General features: G+C 44.2%; 1 protein-coding gene across 4 annotated transcripts in view; it reads right to left on the bottom strand.

Annotated features, from left to right (window-relative positions):
• Nucleotides 1-22,066, bottom strand: part of LOC311101050 (uncharacterized protein) — a 37,952-nt gene extending 15,886 nt beyond the window's left edge. For 3 of the 4 annotated variants that reach the window (XR_014609870.1, XM_084142081.1, XM_084142082.1), the window contains exons 1-8: nucleotides 21,882-22,066; nucleotides 15,545-15,588; nucleotides 4,211-4,722; nucleotides 3,649-3,954; nucleotides 2,982-3,039; nucleotides 2,337-2,493; nucleotides 393-1,977; nucleotides 7-86 (exon numbers count right to left, since the gene is read on the bottom strand). Coding sequence is in view for 3 of the 4 variants with exons in the window: in XM_084142081.1 (XP_083998207.1) it covers nucleotides 7-86; nucleotides 393-1,977; nucleotides 2,337-2,493; nucleotides 2,982-3,039; nucleotides 3,649-3,954; nucleotides 4,211-4,722; nucleotides 15,545-15,588; nucleotides 21,882-21,913 (2,774 nt within the window). In the remaining variant the exon portion in view is untranslated. Of the gene's footprint in view, nucleotides 1-6; nucleotides 87-392; nucleotides 1,978-2,336; nucleotides 2,494-2,981; nucleotides 3,040-3,648; nucleotides 3,955-4,210; nucleotides 4,723-15,305; nucleotides 15,428-15,544; nucleotides 15,589-21,881 lie in introns of all 4 variants that reach the window. The other variant, XM_084142083.1, reaches the window with a different exon arrangement.
• Nucleotides 22,067-22,191: the final 125 nt, after the last annotated feature.

Raw genomic sequence — 22,191 nt, 5'->3', positions numbered from 1 at the left:
CAATACCTTTGAATGGTCTCCTTTTCCTTCAGCATCTCATCCAGGTTGTTCCTGTAACTCGTGGGTTTGGCTTTAGATGACGAAGGCTGCCAGAGAGAACACCCATTTAGACTGAGGTCATACTAGTGTAAAACACTGTACCAAACACCGTAGCATTGTTAGTGACGACTTGGGATTTGTAGTCCACTATTTTACGGCATTTCAAAATTAGTCATTTGAACTTTTCTAACCTTCTACAGTAAGTTACAACCAAATACAACCAAACCATATAAATGACAGTATAGAAAGTTGCTGCTTACAGACTGGTTATAGTGGCTTCTGGATCATATTTAGGCCTACATCAAAACTGGAAAATTACAATAAGTAAATAAAAATTTTTAGTAGCCTCTTACTGGCTGGCTGTGGTGTCGGAGCCCAACGGGGCTGCTGGGAGCAGGGAAGGTTCCTTTTTCTGGGGTGTCTGGGGGCCGGGCGGTAAGGTCCAGGATCTGCTGCAGGGACGGCAGCTGGTCCTCGTCACTGCTGCTGCTGGTCTGGGATAGCGCCAACTCTAGCCCCAGGCTCAGGTCGAGGCCTAGGCCCAGCTCCACATCCAGAGGGTCCTCCTCCAGAAATGGCAGACTCTTCTGGGAATTTTCCTTCTTGCTTCTTTCTTCTCCTTCCTCAAAAAACAATAAACTCTTATGGAACTTCTGGTCTCCTTCCTTCCTCTCTTCACCCTCCTTTCCTTGTCCATGTTGGTCCAGGGGTGAGGTGGGACTGATTTTGAGGTCTGCCGTCTCCATGCTAAACGACTTGTCATTACACGAGGATGAGGACTTTGCAGAGGCTGCGAGGGGGATAGTTTTCAGGACGGAGGACTCAGTCTTGAGGTAGGAATTCTCATCCTCATCCATAGGTGACTCCAACCCTGCTAAAGCAATACCAGGAGATCTCGTTTTCAGTCCTGAGGCGACATCCTCCATCTTAACAGACTCCTCCTTACAGGACGAGGGCTTCCCTGAGGAAGAAGGAGTGCTGGTGATGGCTCTATACAAGCCAGTCTCTAGTTTAGTCAAGTCATTCCTGCCCATCTCCAGCCTTACAAAGGAGGAGTAGATTTTGGGGTCCAGGAGTAGCTTACAGGGGTCCATTGCAGTGTCCGTACAGGGAGAGATCTTGGGACACAGGATTCGCTGTGAGAGGGATTTTGGGGGGATTTCTCTTGGGCTTGTTACAGAGGGGGACCCCGGTCCCATAGTAGCACTACTGACAGTAGCCAACACAACAGACAGAGGAACCTTGTTGTGTACAGAGGGCGAACCGTCTCCTCTCTGGGGACTGGGGGAAAAGGTAATCGCTGCTCTAGATGGGCTAGAGGTTATGGGGTCAGGGGTGAAAAGGTCATTCAGGTCATCTGGCAAGGCACTCGTTCTCCGGGGGACAGAGACGTGTCGGTTCTTTTCCAATGCGTGACGGCGCCGAAAACTAGGGCAGCTCGAGTCCGAGCTCTGAGACTTCGAGGAAGTTTTGGGAGTTCTCCCGTCGGGGCGACCTGTCGGTTCTCCTCCTCTACTCTCTCGCTCTCTGGCCTCTTTATCTCTGCTGCATTCTCCTCTACTAGGGATTGTGACTGGCAGGTTGGCTGGGTTGCCAGATTGGCTGTAGTGGTTGCCAGTTTGGGGATTACTACCACTGTAAAAAGATTGAGTGTTGCCAGATTGGTGATCAATTCTCCTGTATCCAGCCTGAGGGTTGCCGTTCTCCCTCACACTATTGCAGCATGGCGTCTGTCCATGGCCGGTGCAGCGCTGCCTCGCAGGCTTGGGTGTGGAGAGTGGATAGGTAGGGACAGTCCTACTCCCACTCTCCATCCCTTCCTCTGTCTTCTTAGGGGTGAGTCTCTCCTTCAACCTTAGAGTAGGACTTGAGCTCAGACTGTTCTTCATGAAGACTTTCTTCAGGTAGGATGGGTTGGGGCTGGGGGACATCTTAGAACTAGGAGTACGGGGTCAAATTAAATCAAATGTATTCACAACAGAGCATTTAGCCATCACAAACCAGGCTTTACAGAGATCACAATCAGTAAGATTTCTGGCTTTTCAATGGTTATTTCAATTGATATTGTATTCATTGATTCTTGTAGAATATAACTTCTAAATGCCTTATGAGCTTAGTTAGCACAATTATATATACGATCACAAGACAAACGATAAGGTTAGCTTACTCCATTGTCCGTATTTCTGTAGTAATTTCCAGCAACTACACGTCATACAAAGTTAGCCCTAATAGTAATTGCCCGAAGGGGACAAATAAAGTTGCATTAAATTAAATGTCTACCCCTCTGCCCCACTCACCTGGCTGTTCCATAGGATGGGTGACTGGTACTGATAGGGCCTGGGATATAGTCCTCTGGACGCAGTCTCTTATTAGCCATGTACTCTGCTATTCCTCTGTTTCTCCCCTCCAAGTCTGGGTGTCTGAGTCTCTTCAGAGACAGGGATCTGGTGCCTCCTTTTGGGAGAAAACATCATCAACAACAACATTCACAGTAAATAGAATATTTCATGTAAAGTCCAACAAGTAAAATACTAGAGAATGAGAGTATGTGGGTTTTTACAAAGCTGTCAAAATATGACATTAATTGTTAAGTCTGAATTGTGATAACCACATTTTCAAGGCTTTTAGCACACGCTACAGAGAGGCCCACTAGATAAACTCTAACAGCAAACAGGTGCACTTCATGCAAAGTTAGCCTGAATTTGCATGGTATACTACTCTCAACAAGTCATTAGTCAAATGGCAGAAGGGGCCTCAGAAACTACTACGTCTGCATCAGCATTGTTACTGTACAAAAAGAACAACATTGAAACATATCATTTGGAGATGGTTAACCTATTGATGTGTTTATAGACTACATTTACAAGGGTTCAGTTATCTAAAATAGGAGGTCTATGATGGGCTTGTTTTTTTACATAAGAGTTAGTAGGTCTAATTTGTACCTGGAGTGAACCGCTCGTTAGAGGGTGTGGTTCCTCTGTGATCCAGGGAACCACGACTCTGTGGAAAGACCGAAACAGAAGAGAACCAAATATCAACATCATTGAATTGTCATTATTTACTTTCCTGTGTGAGGTGAGAGTGAGACAGTTTAGTTTAGAATATAGTCTATTTGTTTGTATCTGCTCCGGACATGGAGTTTCGGGATCAATGAAGTACACTACATGGCAAAAAGCTCGTTGAACATCTCATTCCAAAATCATGGGCATTAATATGGAGTTGGTCCCCCCTTTGCTGCTATAACAGCATCCACTCTTCTGGGAAGGCTTTCCACTAGATGTTGGAACATTGCTGCGGGGAGTTGCTTCCATTCAGCCACAAGAGCATTAGTGAGGTCGGGGACTGATGTTGGGCGATTTGGCCTGGCTCACTGTCAGCGTTCCAATTCATCCCAAAGGTGTTCGATGGGGTTGTCATGCTGAAACAGGAAAGGGCCTTCACCAAACTGTTACCACAAAGTTGGAAGCACAGAATCGTCTAGAATGTCATTGTAGGCTGTAGCGTTAAGATTTCCCTTCAAGGGGTGACCAACTCCATATTAAAGCCCATGATTTTGGAATGAGATGTTCGACCAGCAGGTGTCCACATACTTCTGGTCATGTAGTGTACCTGCTGTGGAGTGACAGGGATGCGCGTGGTCGGTGACAGTGGACCACCATTCCTCATTGTACTCTCCTTCCCGTCTCCTCCTACTTTGTACTGGCGGATAGACTGGAGAGACTGCGAGAGCTTCTGGGAGAAGTGGTGCCTGCGCTCTGCTGGGCTGCTCTCCGGGCTCCGGGGGTCCATGTAAGGGGAGGGTTGCGGCTGGCTGCTCTGCCCCGGTCTGGAGGTAACGGTTGGGGGCACAGAGAGCCTGCGCGTCTGGGCAGCAGGGAACAGAGGTCTAGAGCTCCCAATATCACTGGATCCAACCTATAAGTGTGGTGGATAGACATGAGGTAAAGCTGCCGTGAGATTTCTATGTCAATGGAAAGTAGATAGATACAGCAAATAAAGTATGTAGGGATCACGGTCGGGGTCAACTCCATTTCAATTCAGAAAGTAAACCAAATTCCAATTCCAAATTTACCCCACTGAAAAGCATTGAAGAGAACTGGAATGGGAATTGACCCCAACACTGATAGGGATGTGATCAGAGAAAAGAGAACAAACTCAAAATAATCTCTACCTTGAGGTTCTTGTTCATGTCTTCCCTCGGCGCCGCTCCATAGTCCCTCCTTCTGCTGGGGGCACTGACTCTGCATGGGGGGATAGAGGGGGGCGACAGGGGGTTGTCCCTTCCCATACCACCCCTAGGGTTAAAGGTCGTGCCCCTAGAGGGGTTAGGGGTCACAGGGCTGTGGGGGGTCTGGGGTCTGTGGGAATGCTGGATCTTCCTGGTTAGGGTGTTTGTAAAGTTGGCTGGGCCATCCTTGGCTTCACCCCCACCTCCACCCCCAGAGGCTCGGTGGTGCAACCCTGGTGGGTGGGGAGGGTGAGGAGGCAGGCCAGGAACGGGCTTCGCCCTGAGTTTGTCCAGTTCGTGGCTGGTCAAGGGTAGCACCCGTTTGGGCAGGGGGTAGGTGTTGGGGTTGGAGAGGCGTCCTGGGGGCTGAGAGGGTTTCATTGGGGTCTCCTGGAGGGAGGAGGGGGCCGGAGAAGGTTTGGGACGAGGAGACCCCAGAGGGATGATGTCTTTGACTGCAAACACAGGTGGAAGAGGGATACCGGTGTGAGCACATAGACCAGCAGAGATACACTGCTCAAAAAAATAAAGGGAACAGTTAAACAACACAATGTAACTCCAAGTCAATCACACTTCTGTGAAATCAAACTGTCCACTTAGGAAGCAACACTGATTGACAATACATTTCACATGCTGTTGTGCAAATGGAATAAACAACAGGTGGAAATTATAGGCAATTAGCAAGACACCCCAAATAAAGGACTGGTTTTGCAGGTGGTGACCACAGACCACTTCTCAGTTCCTATGCTTCCTGGCTGATGTTTTGGTCACTTTTGAATGCTGGCTGTGCTTTCACTCTAGTGGTAGCATGAGACAGTCTACAACCCACACAAGTGGCTCAGGTAGTGCAGCTCATCCAGGATGGCACATCAATGCGAGCTGTGGCAAGAAGGTTTGCTGTGTCTGTCAGCGTAGTGTCCAGAGCATGGAGGCGCTACCAGGAGACAGGCCAGTACATCAGGAGACGTGGAGGAGGCCGTAGGAGGGCAACAACCCAGCAGCAGGACTGCTACCTCCGCCTTTGTGCAAGGAGGAGCAGGAGGAGCACTGCCAGAGCCCTGCAAAATGACCTCCAGCAGGCCACAAATGTGCATGTGTCTGCTCAAACGGTCAGAAACAGACTCCATAAGGGTGGTATGAGGGCCCGACGTCCACAGGTGGGGGTTGTGCTTACAGCCCAACACCGTGCAGGACGTTTGGCATTTGCCAGAGAACACCAAGATTGGCAAATTCGCCACTGGCGCCCTGTGCTCTTCACAGATGAAAGCAGGTTCACACTGAGCACGTGACAGACGTGACAGAGTCTGGAGACGCCTTGGAGAACGTTCTGCTGCCTGCAACATCCTCCAGCATGACCGGTTTGGCGGTGGGTCAGTCATGGTGTGGGGTGGCATTTCTTTGGGGGGCCGCACAGCCCTCCATGTGCTCGCCAGAGGTAGCCTGACTGCCATTAGGTACCGAGATGAGATCCTCAGACCCCTTGTGAGACCATATGCTGGTGCGGTTGGCCCTGGGTTCCTCCTAATGCAAGACAATGCTAGACCTCATGTGGCTGGAGTGTGTCAGCAGTTCCTGCAAGAGGAAGGCATGGACTGGCCCGCCCGTTCCCCAGACCTGAATCCAATTGAGCACATCTGGGACATCATGTCTCGCTCCATCCACCAACGCCACGTTGCACCACAGACTGTCCAGGAGTTGGCGGATGCTTTAGTCCAGGTCTGGGAGGAGATCCCTCAGGAGACCATCCGCCACCTCATCAGGAGCATGCCCAGGCGTTGTAGGGAGGTCATACAGGCACGTGGAGGCCACACACACTACTGAGCCTCATTTTGACTTGTTTTAAGGACATTACATCAAAGTTGGATCAGCCTGTAGTGTGGTTTTCCACTTTAATTTTGAGTGTGACTCCAAATCCAGACCTTGTGTGATTTTGTTGTCAGCACATTCAACTATGTAAAGAAAAAAGTATTTAAAAAGATTATTTCATTCATTCAGATCTAGGATGTGTTATTTTAGTGTTCCCTTTATTTTTTTGAGCAGTGTATAACCCAGCACCATATGGATTAACCATCACCTCCCATTTCACAGTAAGCTTGCTCAAAGGGAAAATGCCCACTGTATTAATGCAGGTTAACAGCCCCAAAGCATTTCTTAGCCCACCACCATACGAAGGGCAACAAGATATTAGGGTTGTCACGATACTACGATACCAGGGCAAAAAAAGAAAAACACCCTATGGTCCTATAAAAACCTACTTTATGTAAAATTGTGGCTGCTACAGCATGCAAAATAAACAAATGTGACTCTAGATGGGCAGCTCGATGGTGAGAGATTTTGGCTTGCCTACGGTCTGTAGACTGACCAAGGTCCACTGTCACCCAGGAGGCCGTGTCCATGACATCAACTCTCTCCTGCCCACGGTTATGGCCAACTATTCCAATACTGACACCATCATCACTCACGTAGGTTTTAACGACCTTCGTTTTCGGCAATCCGAGGGAGGACGTTTTTTTTTTTTTTTTTACCCTCGCTAGCACAGGGAAGAGAATAATTATCTCTGGCCCCCTCCCGTGCTACCGAAGGGGTTTGGAACGTTTCAGCCGACTCTTTACCCTAAACGAGCACCTAAAGAAACTTTGCAACAACAGGAATGTCTCTTTTTGTGACAACCTTGATTTGCTGTGGGAGCAACCAGCACTTTTTAAAAGAGACGGATTCACCCTAACCGCAGTGGTTTCAGGATTATTTCCAGCAACGTCCCAAACTGTTTTAGAGACTGACAGACAGGGTCTGTAGTGCTCCAGTTCTCCCTGTCAGAATAAGCAACAGAGGACTTGGAAACCATATCAACTCCAATAGAAATGATTGTGAGTAACCTAATTTATCTTCCTTTAACTCCACCTTCTGTCATCTCCTACCATTCTGATAGATTGGAGACTGTCAGAAAACGTGGTTGTAACGTTAATAATCTGGTTACCTCTAGGCAGATGCCCCAGGGGCAGAGTGGCCCACACTCATTGAATATGTCCCTTTTAAATGTTAGAGCAATCACAAGTATAACCGCTCTTATTGAAGCCCCTCCCCCCCGGACTACAGCTTTTCATTCTCTATCAGAAAAGGGAAAAAGGGTGGGGGGACAGCCTCTATTTTTACTAACACTCCCAGCTGTAAGGACATTTCATTTGGCGACTTTGGGTCTTTTGAGCATCATGCTATACTGTTTAAATGTCAGCCACCAGTGCTGGCTATAACCCTGTATAGGCCACCAAAGCACTGATTTACTGATTTCTCTGAACTATTGTCCTTGAGAACTATAATACAATCATTGTGTTGGGAGATTTTTATATTCATGTTGACAAAGAGACTCCAAGGCCACTGAATTTCAAAATATTTTGCGCTCTATGGACTTTATCAAACATGTTACTGAGCCCACCCATAACTGCGACCATACTCTGGACCTGGTTATTACCAAGGGGCTTTCTATTGACATATCCTCTATTGTAGATGTTGCTTTATCTGATCACCACTGTTTATTATTTTACTACATTGTTGCCCATAGTACAGGATAATGCTGAACGCATTATTAAGAAACGCTTCTTACCTCTGAAGTTGCTACAGATTTTATTGAGTGTATGAACAATACTCCATCACCTATTCTGCCTACCTCGTGATGATTCAGTTGATAACTTTAATAGCAAATTAGGGGCAACCATTGATGCCATAGCTCCAGTAAAGTTGAAAAAGGTCACATCTAAACAGAGTGCCCATTGGATGAGTGAGGAAAATCAATTAAAGAGAAATTGCAGAAAGGCAAAGCGGAAGTGGAGAAAGTCAAAGTTGCAGGTCCATTATTATACTTTGAGAGCACATTTTTTTCCCTCATCAATCTACACACAATACTCCATAATGACAAAGCAAAACAGATAAAATTAAAATAAATATAGAAATATCACATTTACATAAGTATTCAGACCCTTTACTCAGAACTTTGTTGAAGCATCTTTGGCAGCGATTACAGCCTTGAGCCTTCTTGGGTATGACGCTACGAGTTTGGCACGCCAGTATTTTGGGAGTTTCTCCCATTCTTCTCTGCAGATCCTCACAAGCTATGTCAGGTTGGATGGGGAGCGTCGCTGCACAGCTATTTTCAAGTCTCCTCAGAGATGTTCGATCGGGTTCAAGTCCGGGCTCTGGCTGGGCAACTCAAGGACATTCAGAGACTTGTCCCGAAGCCACTCCTGTGTTGTCTTCGCTGTGTGCTTAGGGTCGTTGTCCTGTTGGAAGGTGAACCTTCGCCCCAGTCTGAGGTCCTGAGCGCTCTGGAGCAGGTTTTCATCAAGGATCTCTCTGTACTTTGCTCCGTTCATCTTTCCCTCGATTTTGACTAGTCTCCCAGTCCCTGTCCCTGAAAAACATTCCCACAGCATGATGCTGCCACCACCATGCTTCACCGTAGGGATGGTGCCAGGTTCTCAAGACGTGACGCTTGGCATTCAGGCCAAAGAGTTCAATCTTGGTTTCATCAGACCAGAGAATCTTGTTTCTCATGGTCTGAGAGTCCATTAGGTGCCTTTTGGCAAACTCCAAGCGGGCTGTCATGTGCCTTTTACAGAGGAGTGGCATCCGTCTGGCCACTCTACCATAAAGGTCTGATTGGTGGAGTGCTGCAGAGATGATTGTCCTTCTGGAAGGTTCTCCCATCTCCAAAGAACTCTGGAGCTCTGTCAGAGTAACCATCAGGTTCTTGGTCACCTCCCTGACCACGGCCCTTCTCCCCCGATTGCTCAGTTTGGCCGGGCGGCCAGCTCTTGGAAGAGTCTTGGTGGTTCCAAACGTCTTCCATTTAAGAATGGAGGCCAATGTGTTCTTGGGGACCTTTATACTGCATAATTTTGTTGGTACCCTTCCCCAGATCTGTGCCTCGACACAATCCTGTCTCGGAGCTCTACGGACAATTCCTTCGACCTCATGGCTTGGTTTCTGCTCTGACATGCACTGTCAACTGTGGGACCTTATATAGACAGGTGTGTGCCTTTCCAAATCATGTCCAAACAATTGAATTTACCACAGGTGGACTCCAATCAAGTTGTAGAAACATCTCAAGGATGATCATTGGAAACAGGATGCACCTGAGCTCAATTTCGAGTCTCATATCAAAAGGGTCTGAACACTTACAGTTGATGTCGGATGTTTACATACACCTTAGCCAAATACATTTAAACTCTGTTTTTCACAATTCCTAAAATTTAATCCTAGTAAAAATTCCCTGTCTTAGGTCAGTTAGGATCACCGCTTTATTTTAAGAATGTGAAATGTCAGAATAATTGTAGAGATAATTATTTATTTCAGCTTTTATTTATTTAATCAGATCCCCAGTGGGTCAGAAGTTGACATACACTCAATTAGTATTTGGTAGCACTGCCTTTAAAATTGTTTAACTTGGGTCAAACATTTCGGGTAGCCTTCCACAAGCTTCCCACAATAAGTTGGGTGAATCTTGGCCCATTCCTCCTGACAGAGCTGGTGTAACTGAGTCAGGTTTGTAGGCCTCCTTGTTCACACACGCCTTTTCAGTTCTGCCCACACATTTTCTATAGGATTGAGGTCAGGGCTTTGTGATGGCCATTCCAATACCTTGACTTTGTTGTCCTTAAGCCATTTTGTCACAACTTTGGAAGTATGCTTGGGGTCATTGTCCATTTGGAAGACCCATTTGCGACCAAGCTTTAACTTCCTGACTGATGTCTTGAGATGTTGCTTCAATATATCCACATAATTTTCCTTCCTCATGATGCCATCTATTTTGTGAAGTGCACCAGTCCCTCCTGCAGCAAACCACCCCCACAGCATGATGCTGCCACCCTCGTGCTTCACAGTTGGGATGGTGTTCTTCGGCTTGCAAGCCACCCCCTTTTTCCTCCAAACATAACGATGGTCATTATGGCCAAACAGTTCTATTTTTGTTTCATCAGACCAGAGGACATTTCTCCAAAAAGTACGATCTTTGTCCCCATGTGCAGTTGCAAAGCGTAGTCAGGCTTTTTATGGCGGTTTTGGAGCAGTGGCTTCTTCCGTGCTGAGCGGCCTTTCAGGTTATGTCGATATAGGACTAGTTTTACTGTGGATATAGACACTTTTGTACCTGTTTCCTCCAGCATCTTCACAAGGTCCTTTGCTGTTGTTCTGGGATTGATTTGCACTTTTCGCACCAAAGTACGTTCATCTCTCGGAGACAGAACGCATCTCCTTCCTGCGTGGTCCCATGGTGTTTATACTTGCGTACTATTGTTTGTACAGATTAACGTGGTACCTTCAGGCGTTTGGAAATTGCTCCCAAGGATGAACCAGACTTGTTGAGGTCTACCATTTTTTTTCTGAGGGCTTGGGTGATTTCTTTTGATTTTCCCATGATGTCAAGCAAAGAGGCACTGAGTTTGAAGGTAGGCCTTGAAATACATCCACCAGGTACACCTCCAATTGACTCAAATGATGTCAATTAGCCTATCAGAAGCTTCTAAAGCCTAGCTTTTTAAAGGCACAGTCAACTTCTGACCCACTGGAATTGTGATACAGTGAATTATAAGTGAAATAATCTGTCTGTAAACAATTGTTGGAAAAATTACTTGTGTCATGCACAAAGTAGATGTCCTAACCGACTTGCCAAAACTATAGTTTGTTATCAAGAAATTTGTGGAGTGGTGTAAAAACGAGTTTTAATGACTCCAATCTAAGTGCATGTAAACTTTCGACTTCAACTGTATGTAAATAAGGTATTTCTGTTTTTCATTTTTACTAAATGTGCAAAAATGTCTAAAAACCTTTTTCACTTTGTCATTATGGGGTATTGTGTGTAGACTGATGAGGGGGAAAAAAAACTATTTAATACATTTTTTAATAAAGCTGTAACGTAACAAAATGTGGAAAAAGTCAAGGGGTCTGACTACTTTCCGAAGGCACTGTATAACAAGGCAATTAGAAATGCCAGACGGCTCATTGTTCTAACTTGCTCCTATTAATCGGAATAATTTGAGAGTGCTCTTCTTGACCATCGATTTGCCTAATAAAACCTATCCCCGCAAACCTATGTGAACTTTCCTCCACATCTAAATGTGATGAGTTTGCAGCATATTTCAGAGATAACAAACATTAGGCTGGGTATCAGTCAAGCTTGACCTGATGAGAAGTTTGATGATATGTGCCCTAGCCCACCACGCAAAGGCACTATGGATTTATTTTCCCTTGTTGACACCGACATGCTCAGGAAAGTGATATCACTTATTAAGCCTTCTACCTGCCTGCTCGATCCTATCCCCTCCACCTTCTTCAAAACAGTTTTTAATTGCATATCTGAAGAAGTGCAAGCTATTGTTAATCATTCCCTGTTCACAAGTACTTTCCCCACTGCACTTAAAACTGCTATGGTGAAACCCGTTCTGAAGAAAAGTAATCTAGATTCTTCAGCTCTTAGCAATTTTCAGCCAATCTACAACCTTCCATTCTTAAGCAATTTCTGGAGAAATGTGTTTTCAAACAAGTTAAAAAATAATTAAGTGCCAACTGTATTTAAAAATAAATACATCTGGTTTTCGGGCCACAGCACAGAGACAGCATTAGTTAAAGTGGTAAATGATCTTAGAGCCAACATACACCACCGTTCAAAAGTTTGGGGTCACTTAGAAATGTCCTTTAGAAATGTCCACTTAGAAATGACTTTCTCCAAATCCTCTTCTGGATCATCCAAATGCACTCTAGCAAACTTCAGACGGGCCTGGACATGTACTGTCTTAAGCAGGGGGACACGTCTTGCACTGCAGGATTTGAGTCCCTGGCGGCGTAGTGTGTCTTTTATACTGATAACAAGTTCAAACAGGTGCCATTAATACAGGTAACGAGTGGAGGACAGAGGAGCCTCTTAAAGAAGAAGTTACAGGTCTGTGAGAGCCAGAAATCTTGCTTGTTTGTAGGTGACCAAATACTTATTTTCCACCATAATTTGCAAATAAATTCATTAAAAATCCTTCAATGTGATTTTCTGGATATTTTTTTCTCATTTTGTCTGTCATAGTTGACGTGTACCTATGATGAAAATTACAGGCCTCTCTCATCTTTTTAAGTGGGAGAACTTGCACAATTGGTGGCTGACTAAATACTTTTTTTCCCCACTGTATGTTAGCACAGCTGAAAACTGTTGATTAAAGAAGCAATACAACTGGCCTTCTTGAGACTAGTTGAGTAGCTGGAGCATCAGCAATTGTGGGTTCGATTACAGGCTCAGAATGGCCAGAAACAAATAACTTTCTTCTGAAACTCGTCAGTCTATTCTTGTTCAGTTTCTTGGCAATGTCTCGCATGGAATAGCCTTCATTTCTCAGAAGATCTCGTACAACGCTGTGTACTACTCCCTTCACAGAACAGCGCAAACTGGCTCTAACCAGAATAGAAAGAGGAGTGGGAGGCCCCGGTGCACAACTGAGCAAGAGGACAAATACATTAGAGTGTCTAGTTTGAGAAACAGACGCCTCACAGGTCCTCAACTGGCAGCTTCATTAAATAGTACCCGCAAAACACCAGTCTCAACGTCAACAGTGAAGAGGCGACTCCGGGATGCTGACCATCTAGGCAGAGTTGCAAAGAAAAAGCCATATCTCAGACTGGCCAATAAAAATAAAAGATTAAGATGGGCAAAAGAACACAGACACTGGACAGAGGAAGATTGGAAAAAAAGTGTTATGGACAGACAAATCGAAGTTTGAGGTGTTCGGATCACAAAGAAGAACATTTGTGAGACGCAGACCAAATGAAAATATGCTGGAGGAGTGCTTGATGCCATCTGTCAAGCATGGTGGAGGCAATGTGATGGTCTGGGGGTGCTTTGGTGGTGGTCAAGTGGGAGATTTGTACAGGGTAAAAGGGATCTTGAAGAAGGAAGGCTATCACTCCATTTTGCAACACCATGCCATACCCTGTGGACGGCGCTTGATTGGAGCCAATTTCCTCCTACAATAGGACAATGACACAAAGCACAGTGCCAATCAAGCCAATCTAACTTGTCGGAGGTGCTTCAGGAAGCATGGGGTGAAATCTCTTCAGATTACCTCAACAAATTGACAACTAGAATGCCAAAGGTCTGCAAGGCTGTAATTGCTGCAAATGGAGGATTCTTTGACAAAAGCAAAGTTTGAAGGACACAATTATAATTTCAATTAAAAATCATTATTTCTAACCTTGTCAATGACTACATTTCCTATTAATTTTGCTATATTTCCTATTCAAACTCATTTCATGTATGTTTTCATGGAAAACAAGGACATTTCTAAGTGACCCCAAACTTTTGAACGGTAGTGTAGATGCCAAACAGCTCTCTGTCCTTGTACTCTTGGATTTAAGTTCTAAAGTGGTTTAGGACCTATTTCACCGGTGGTGAGTTTTTTGTCACCCTTGGTGAACATAACAGAGAAAATACATATCACGTGGCGTTCCACAAGTTTTGTTTTTGGGTCTGGTACTGTTCAGTTTATTTATGTTACCGCTTAGCAGTGTTATCAGAAAGCACAGCATTGATTTTCACTGCTACGCAGACCATACACAACTTTACATTTGTGTCACCAGAGGATTTTAGCTCCACGGATAAATTATTAGACTGTATTAGTGATTTAAATACTTGGATGGCTCACAACTTCCTCCAGCTAAATCAAGACAAGACCGAGGTACTTATTTTAATTTAACCTGAGGAACATTGCCAAGGTGCGGCCGTTTCTCTCTCAGGCTGATGCAGAGAGACTCATCCATGCTTTTATTACAAGCAGGATTGACTACTGTAATGCTCTCCTGTCTGGTCTACCCAAGAAAGCCATTGGTCAACTGCAAAACATACAGAATGTTGCAGCACATGTACTAACCAAGACCAGACGGAGAGCACACATTACACTGGTTTTAAGGTCTCTGCACTGGCTGCCTGTTAGTTTTATAATTAATTTTAAGATTCTTCTATTGGTTTTTAAATCAATCCATGATTATGCACCCGAATACATGCCAGACATGCTTTTAAGTTATGTACCCATTAGGTCCCACAGGTCCTCTGGCACTGACCTTTGAACTATCTCAAAGGACAAAGGGGCATGGAGAGGCAGCCTTTAGTTACAATGCCCCCAGCCTCTGGAATAGCCTGCCAGAGAACCTGAGGGGGGCCGAAACTGTGGACATATTTAAAAAAGATCATAAAACACACCTTTTTAGCTTTGCTTTTCCTCAGGGTGCTTTTTAGTCTTTCAGTTTTTATTGTTATTCTTTCGTTTTTTATCCTCTGATGTTTGTTGTGTAGTAAATATTAAAAGTTTTTATTTTCATTGTTTTTATTAGTTTTTTTCCTGTGAAGCACATTGTGTTGCATTCCATGCCTGAAATGTGCTGTATAAATAAATCTTGATTTGATAACGCTGTTTGTTTCTAACATTAGGACTGTTTCCCTTAAGAAATGTAATCTTCTTAATGTTTTGTTTCCTTGCCACGATACTTCCGAATATTGCGATACTGGTCCTCTGTAGCTCAATTGGTAGAGAGCATGGCGCTTGTAACGCCAGGGTAGTGGGTTCGATCCCTGGGACCACCCATACGTAAAAGTGTATGCGCACATGACTGTAAGTCGCTTTGGATAAAAGCGTCTGCTAAATGGCATATTTTTTATTATTTTTTTACTGGTATCGTGACAACCCTACAAGATATTATACATTGGTTAACGATAACTTTTCAGAATCCAGGGCAAGTGAGCGAGTGATAGTTTTGAGATTGAGCCCGAAGAATCATGTAGGCTATATAGTTAGTTGTGGTTATTGTGCTGAGCGGTCAAACAAAATCCACACAGACAGTGAGACAGAGAAAGACACACCCACACTACACTGTAACAGCCAGGCTTTTTGACCCAGTTCAAGGGTTAGAGTTAGCATAGCGTCAAATGATCCAACGATGAAGCATTATGCTGTAGCCTGTTAGTGCTCCATGCCACAACCCAATGCAAACCCATTCAAACTCTGTTTCTCACCCGCATTGGAGAAGTACTTCCTAAGGCTACTCATAATTCTATACAAGTATGATCTCACTCCGTTACACTAGCATGGGACAGCTCCTGAGGCAGTCACACGAAGCAGCAGGTGCCACAGTCATCTGTGTGTGGAGTCAAATCATTTGGGTTTAACTACAATATTTCAGTGTGTGTGTGTGTGGATACAGTCTCCCTGAGTCATAAATTCGGTGTTGTTTTATCAGTTGTCAAGATCTTACATTCACCAGTACTGCTTTTCGTAGAGAAGTAGTCTGCAATTGATCTGCAAAAAAAGACAAAAGTCAGTCGAGAAGTAATTCCCATAAAAAAAACTCAGGTTCAACATTATGCTTTGTTTGAGTCAATTAAACATTAACAAGAAACATTGCATACAACAAATAATTCACACAATGGAAAGAGCACTTTCCCTTGACAAGGTAGATGGGCTAGCTACAACTGTCATTGACAATTTTTTGCGGGCTTCATGTGCTCGTGGGAATAGAGCGGCAGGCAGCCTACCAGTTAGAGCATTGGGCTAGTAACCGAAAGGTCGCTGGTTTGAATACCCTAATTTGCTCCAGGGGCATCATACTATTTTTTTTAACCCTGTAAAACAAGACATTTCACTGCACCTATCGGGTGTATGTGACAATTAAAATAGGAAACTGGGTACTGGAAAGTCATAATTTCGACATGATTGTGTTCAAGTGCTTTTGAAGTTGGAACAATTCTTCAACCAATAAGATTTTAGCTAGCTTGATAACATTGCTAATAATAAAGTTAGCTAACAGCTTCGATCTCCAGGCCATCAGACTGCTAAATAGTCCCCACTAGCCGGCCTCTGCCCAGTACCATGCTCTGAACTTAGTCACTTTTAGTAGCCGGCTACCACCCGGTACTCTACCCTGCACCTTAGAGACTGCTGCCCTATGTACATAGTCATTGAACAATGGTAACTTCAATCATGTCTACATACTGTTTTACCCACTTCATATGTATATACTGTATTCTAGTCAAGGCTCATCCTACAGTGCACTCGGAAAGTATTCAGACCCCTTGACTTTTTCCACATTTTGTTATGTTACAGCCTTATTCTAAAATTGATTTTTTTTTTATATATCCTCAGCAATCAACACACAATACCCCATACTGAAAAAGCGAACAGTTTTTTTGATTTTTTTTTGCAAATGTATTAAATATAAAAACCAGAAATACCTTATTTACATAAGTATTCAGACCCTTTCCTATGAGACTCGAAATTGAGCTCAGGTGCATCCTGTTTCCATTGATCATCCTTGAGATGGAGTCCACTTGTTGTAAACTCAATTGATTGGACATGATTTGGAAAGGCACACACCTGTCTACATAAAGGTCCCACAGTTGACAGTGCATGTCAGAGCAAAAACCAAGCCATGAGGTCGAAGGAATTGTCCGTAGAGCTCCGAGAAAGGATTGTGTCGAGGCACAGATATGGGGAAGGGTCCCAAAACATTTCTGCAGCATTGAAGGTCCCCAAAAACACAGTGGCCTCCATCATTCTGAAATGGAAGAAGTTTGGAACCACCAAGACTCTTCCTAGAGCTGGCCGCCAGGCCAAACTGAGCAATCGGGGGAGAAGGGCCTTGGCCAGGGAGGTGACCAAGAACCCGATTGTCACTCTGACAGAGCTCCAGAGTTCCTCTGTGGAGATGGGAGAACCTTACAGAAGGACAACCATCTCTGCAGCACTCCACCAGGCCTTTATGGTAGTGGCCAGACGGAAGCCACTCCTCAGTAAAAGGGACATGACAGCCCGCTTGGAGTTTGCCAAAAGGCACCTAAAGGACTCTCAGACCATGACAAACAAGATTCCCTGGTCTGATGAAACCAAGATTGAACTCTTTGGCCTGAATGCCAAGCGTCACATCTGGAGGAAACCTGGCACCATCACTACAGTGAAGCATGGTGCTGGCAGCATCATGCTGTGGGGATGTTTTTCAGCGGCAGGGACTGGGAGACTAGTCAGCCTCGAGGGAAAGATGAACGGAGCAAAGTACAGAGGAGATGGCTGCTGTTTTACGGGCTCCTAACCAATTGTGCTATTTTGGGTGCTGTTTCTAACTTATTTTGTACATAACGTTCCTGCCACCGTCTCTTATGACCGAAAAGAGCTTCTGGATATCAGAACAGCGATTACTCACCTCGAACTGGACAAAGATGTATTATTTAACGAGTCAGACGCAAAGGATTTACTGCGGACACCGGACCAGGCCCAAAATCCCCGTCATTCGCATGAAGAAGAGACGGCGATACAGGGGACGCAGGTCCGGGTGCCTTGTGAGAATTCGTCGGCGAATGGGTAACTCGCCTCTACCATCCGTCCTATTGGCCAACGTTATAATCATTGGAGAATAAAATGGATGAGCTCCGTTCAAGACTATCCTACCAACGGGCCATTTAAAAAAAATTTACCGAGTCGTGGCTGAACGACGACATGGATAATATACAGTTGGCTGGGTTTTCCGTGCACTCGCAAGACAGAACAGCTTCCTCCGGTAAGACAAGGGGTGGTGGTCTGTGTCTATTTGTCAATACCAGCTGGTGCGCAAAATCTAATATTAAGGAAGTCTCAAGGTTTTGCTCGCCTGAGGTAGAGTATCTCATGATAAACTGTAGACCACACTATTTACCAACAGAGTTTTCATCTATATTTTTCGTAGCTGTCTATTTACCACCACAAACTGATGTTGGCACTAAGACCGCACTCAATGAGCTGTTTAAAGCCATAAGCAAACAAGAAAATGCTCATCCAGAAGATGCGCTCCTAGTGGCCGGGGACTTCAATGCAGGGAAACATAAATCGGTTTAACCTAATTTCTAGCAGCATGTTACTTGCAACCAGAGGAAAAAAAACTCCAGATCACCTTTACTCCACACACAGAGACATATACACTACCGTTCAAAAGTTTGGGGTCACTTAGAAATGTCCTTGTTTTCCATGAAAACATACATGAAATTAGTTTGAATAGGAAATATAGCAAAATGAATAGGAAATGTAGTCATTGACAAGGTTAGAAATAATGATTTTTAATTGGAATTATAATTGTGTCCTTCAAACTTTGCTTTCGTCAAAGAATCCTCCCTTTGCAGCAATTACAGCGAAGTGGTCAGATGACGCAGATGCTAAGCTACAGGCCTGTTTTGCTAGCACAGACTGGAATATGTTACGGGATTCATCCGATGGCATTGAGGAGTATACCACATCAGTTACCGGCTTCATCAATAAGTGCATCAATGACGTAGTCCCCACAGTGACCGTACGTACATGGCCCAACCAGAAGCCATGGATCACAGACAACATCCGCACTGAGCTAAAGGGTAGAGCTGCCGCTTTCAAGAAGCGGGACTCTAACCCGGACGTTTATAAAAATTCCCGCTATGCCCTCCGACGAACCATCAAACAGGCAAAGCGTCAATACAGGACTAAGATTGAATCCTACTACACCTGCTCCGACACAGGTCAGATGTGGCAGGGCTTGCAAACTATTAAGGACTACAAAGGGAAGCCCAGCCGCGAGCTGCCCAGTGACACAAGCCTACCAGACGAGCTAAATTACCTCTATAAATAAAAAAATGTGCGCTTCAAGTTAAGCAACAATGAAGCATGCATGAGAGCACAAGCTGTTCCGGACGACTATGTGATCACGCTCTCCGTAGTCGATCTGAGTAAGACCTGATTGGCTCAAACGCATTAAGAAGGAAAGAAATTCCAATAATTAACTTTTAAGAAGGCACACCTGTTAATTGAAATGCATTCCAGGTGACTGCCTCATGAAGTTGGTTGAGAGAATGCCAAGAGTGTGCAAAGCTGTCATCAAGGCAAAGGGTGGCTATTTGAAGAATCTCAAATATAACATATATTTGGATTTGTTTAACACTTGTTTGGTTACTACATGATTCCATATGTGTTATTTCATAGTTTTGATGAATTCACTATTATTTTACAATGTCAAAATAAAGTAGGTGTGTCCAAACTTTTGGCTGGTAGTGTAGGTAAACATTCACAAGGCTGCAGGGCCAAATGGATTACCAGAACGTGTACTCCAAGCATGCGCTGACCAACTGGCAAGCGTCTTCACTGACATTTTTTACCTTAAACAGGTAAACATTCACAAGGCTGCAGAGCCAAATGGATTACCAGAACGTGTACTCCAAGCATGCGCTGACCAACTGGCAAGCGTCTTCACTGACATTTTTTACCTTAAACAGGTAAACATTCACAAGGCTGCAGGGCCAAATGGATTACCAGAACGTGTACTCCAAGCATGCGCTGACCAACTGGCAAGCGTCTTCACTGACATTTTTTACCTGTCCCTGACCGAGTCTGTAATACCTACACTACCAGCCAAAAGTTTGGACACACCTACTTTATTTTGACATTGTAAAATAATAGTGAAGACATCAAAACTATGAAATAACACATATGGAATCATGTAGTAACCAAAAAAGTGTTAAACAAATCCAAATATATGTTATATTTGAGATTCTTCAAATAGCCACCCTTTGCCTTGATGACAGCTTTGCACACTCTTGGCATTCTCTCAACCAGCTTCATGAGGCAGTCACCTGGAATGCATTTCAATTAACAGGTGTGCCTTCTTAAAAGTTAATTATTGGAATTTCTTTCCTTCTTAATGCGTTTGAGCCAATCAGTTGTGTTGTGACAAGGTAGGGGGGTATACAGAAGATAGCCCTATTTGGTAAAAGACCAAGTCTATATTATGGCAAGAACAGTTCAAATAAGCAAAGAGAAACGACAGTCCATCATTACTTTAAGACATGAAGGTCAGTCAATATGGAACATTTCAAAAACTTTGAAAGTTTCAACTGCAGTCGCAAAGACCATCAAGCGCTATGATGAAACTGGCTCTGATGAGGACCGCCACTGGAATGGAAGACCCAGAGTTACCTCTGCTGCAGAGGATTAGTTCATTAGAGTTACCAGCCTCAGAAATTGCAGCCCAAATAAATGCTTCAGAGTTCAAGTAACAGACACATCTCAACATCAACTGTTCAGAAGGGACTGTGTGAATCAGGCCTTCATGGTCGAATTGCTGCAAAGAAACCACTACTAAAGGACACCAACAAGAAGAAGAGACTTGCTTGGGCCAAGAAACACGAGCAATGGACATTAGACCGGTGGAAATGTGTCCTTTGGTCTGGAGTCCAAATTGGAGATTTTTGGTTCCAACCGCCGTGTCTTTGTGAGACGCGGTGTGGGTGAACGGATGATGTCCGCATGTGTATTTCCCACCGTAAAGCATGGAGGAGGAGGTGTTATGGTGTGGGGGCGCTTTGCTGGTGATACTGTCTGTGATTTATTTAGAATTCAAGGTCCACTTAACCGACATGGCTATGACAGCATTCTGCAGTGATACGCCATCCCATCTGGTATGGGCTTAGTGGGACTATCCTTTGTTTTTCAACAGGACAATGACTCAACACACCTCCAGGATGTGTAAGGGCTATTTTACCAAGAAGGAGAGTGATGGAGTGCTGCATCAGATGACCTGACCTCCACAATCCCCTAACCTCAACCCAATTGAGATGGTTTGGGATGAGTCGAACCGCAGAGTGAAGGAAAAGCAGCCAACAAGTGCTCAGCATATGTGGGAACTCCTTCAAGACTGTTGGAAAAGCATTCCAGGTGAAGCTGGTTGAGAGAATGCCAAGAGTGTGCAAAGCTGTCATCAAGGTAAAGGGTGGCTATTTGAAGAATCTCAAATATAAAATATATAAACCATTTAATCAATTTTAGAATAAGGCTGTAACGTAACAAAATGTGGGAAAAGTCAAAGGGTTTTAATACTTTCCGAATGCACTGTATGTTCCTAGGTTGTCGTGAACGCACTGAATTCGGAGATTTCCGAGTTGTTTTGAACGCGGCATCTGACAGTAATAGACAATCACACACGAGTCGACCTGTCCATTTGCTGAAAGTAGATAATTATGTCCACAAAGCAATTTGTCTCACTCGTCAACTTACCTGGAACTTGTATACATTTACATTTTAATCGTTTAGCAGATACAGTCTTTCTGAAATAACTTTTTTAATCGTCTAGAAAGCAAAACATGTATGGGTTGCTAGCTTGCTACTGTACTCTAGCAACCAACTATTTTGTTCACATGCTTCGTAAACAGGTGTACAGTAGAATTAACAGTGACATTTTTACTTACGGGCCCTTCCCAACAATGCAGAGCCAAAAAAAATCTAGAGAAAAATAACTAAATAACACAAGGAATAAATACACAATCATGGGTAACGATAACTTGGCTATATACAGCATATACACGGGGTATGTTATTCAAACTCCCGACAAGAACTTGCCCAGTAACATCTAGCTAGCTAGGTTAGTTTTACCTAGCAGTTTACACATCTGTATGTGATAGGACTACCTAGTAGTAAACTAACTTGTTCTCTTACAAGCCAAGATTTGACAAGCTAACATTGTCTAGCTTACTGCTGGCTTGTTTCTGTTGCACAGGAAGTGTAAGGCCCAAGGTAACGTAATGAAATGCAACTAACTAGTTTCTTACCTCCCATTTCCTTTAGATTGTATTTGTTTCATTATGACAGAACAAGTTACCCGTTAAACTAAATTCGCAAAGTATTTGTTTTCCATCAGGCTACCATGGCGCTTTTAACATAACTAGGAACTCCCCACCCGCCAAAAAACCGAGGTAAAAGTATGACGTCGTTTATGTTCAGGTCGGAGTGTGAGCGCTCTAGAAAGATGTCCGAGTTTCCGACTTGGGTGACGGTTCAAAACGATTTTTTCCAGTAGTAACTCTTTCTCTCTCTTGAATTCGAAGATTTCGGAGTTCCCAATTGTTTTGAAAGCGAGAT

This window comes from Coregonus lavaretus (assembly GCF_964263955.1).
Source record: "Coregonus lavaretus genome assembly, chromosome: 25".
In the NCBI taxonomy this organism is placed as follows: domain Eukaryota; kingdom Metazoa; phylum Chordata; class Actinopteri; order Salmoniformes; family Salmonidae; genus Coregonus; species Coregonus lavaretus.
The sequence above is the reverse complement of the archived record's forward strand: the minus strand, read 5'-3'. Positions and strand labels throughout refer to the sequence as shown.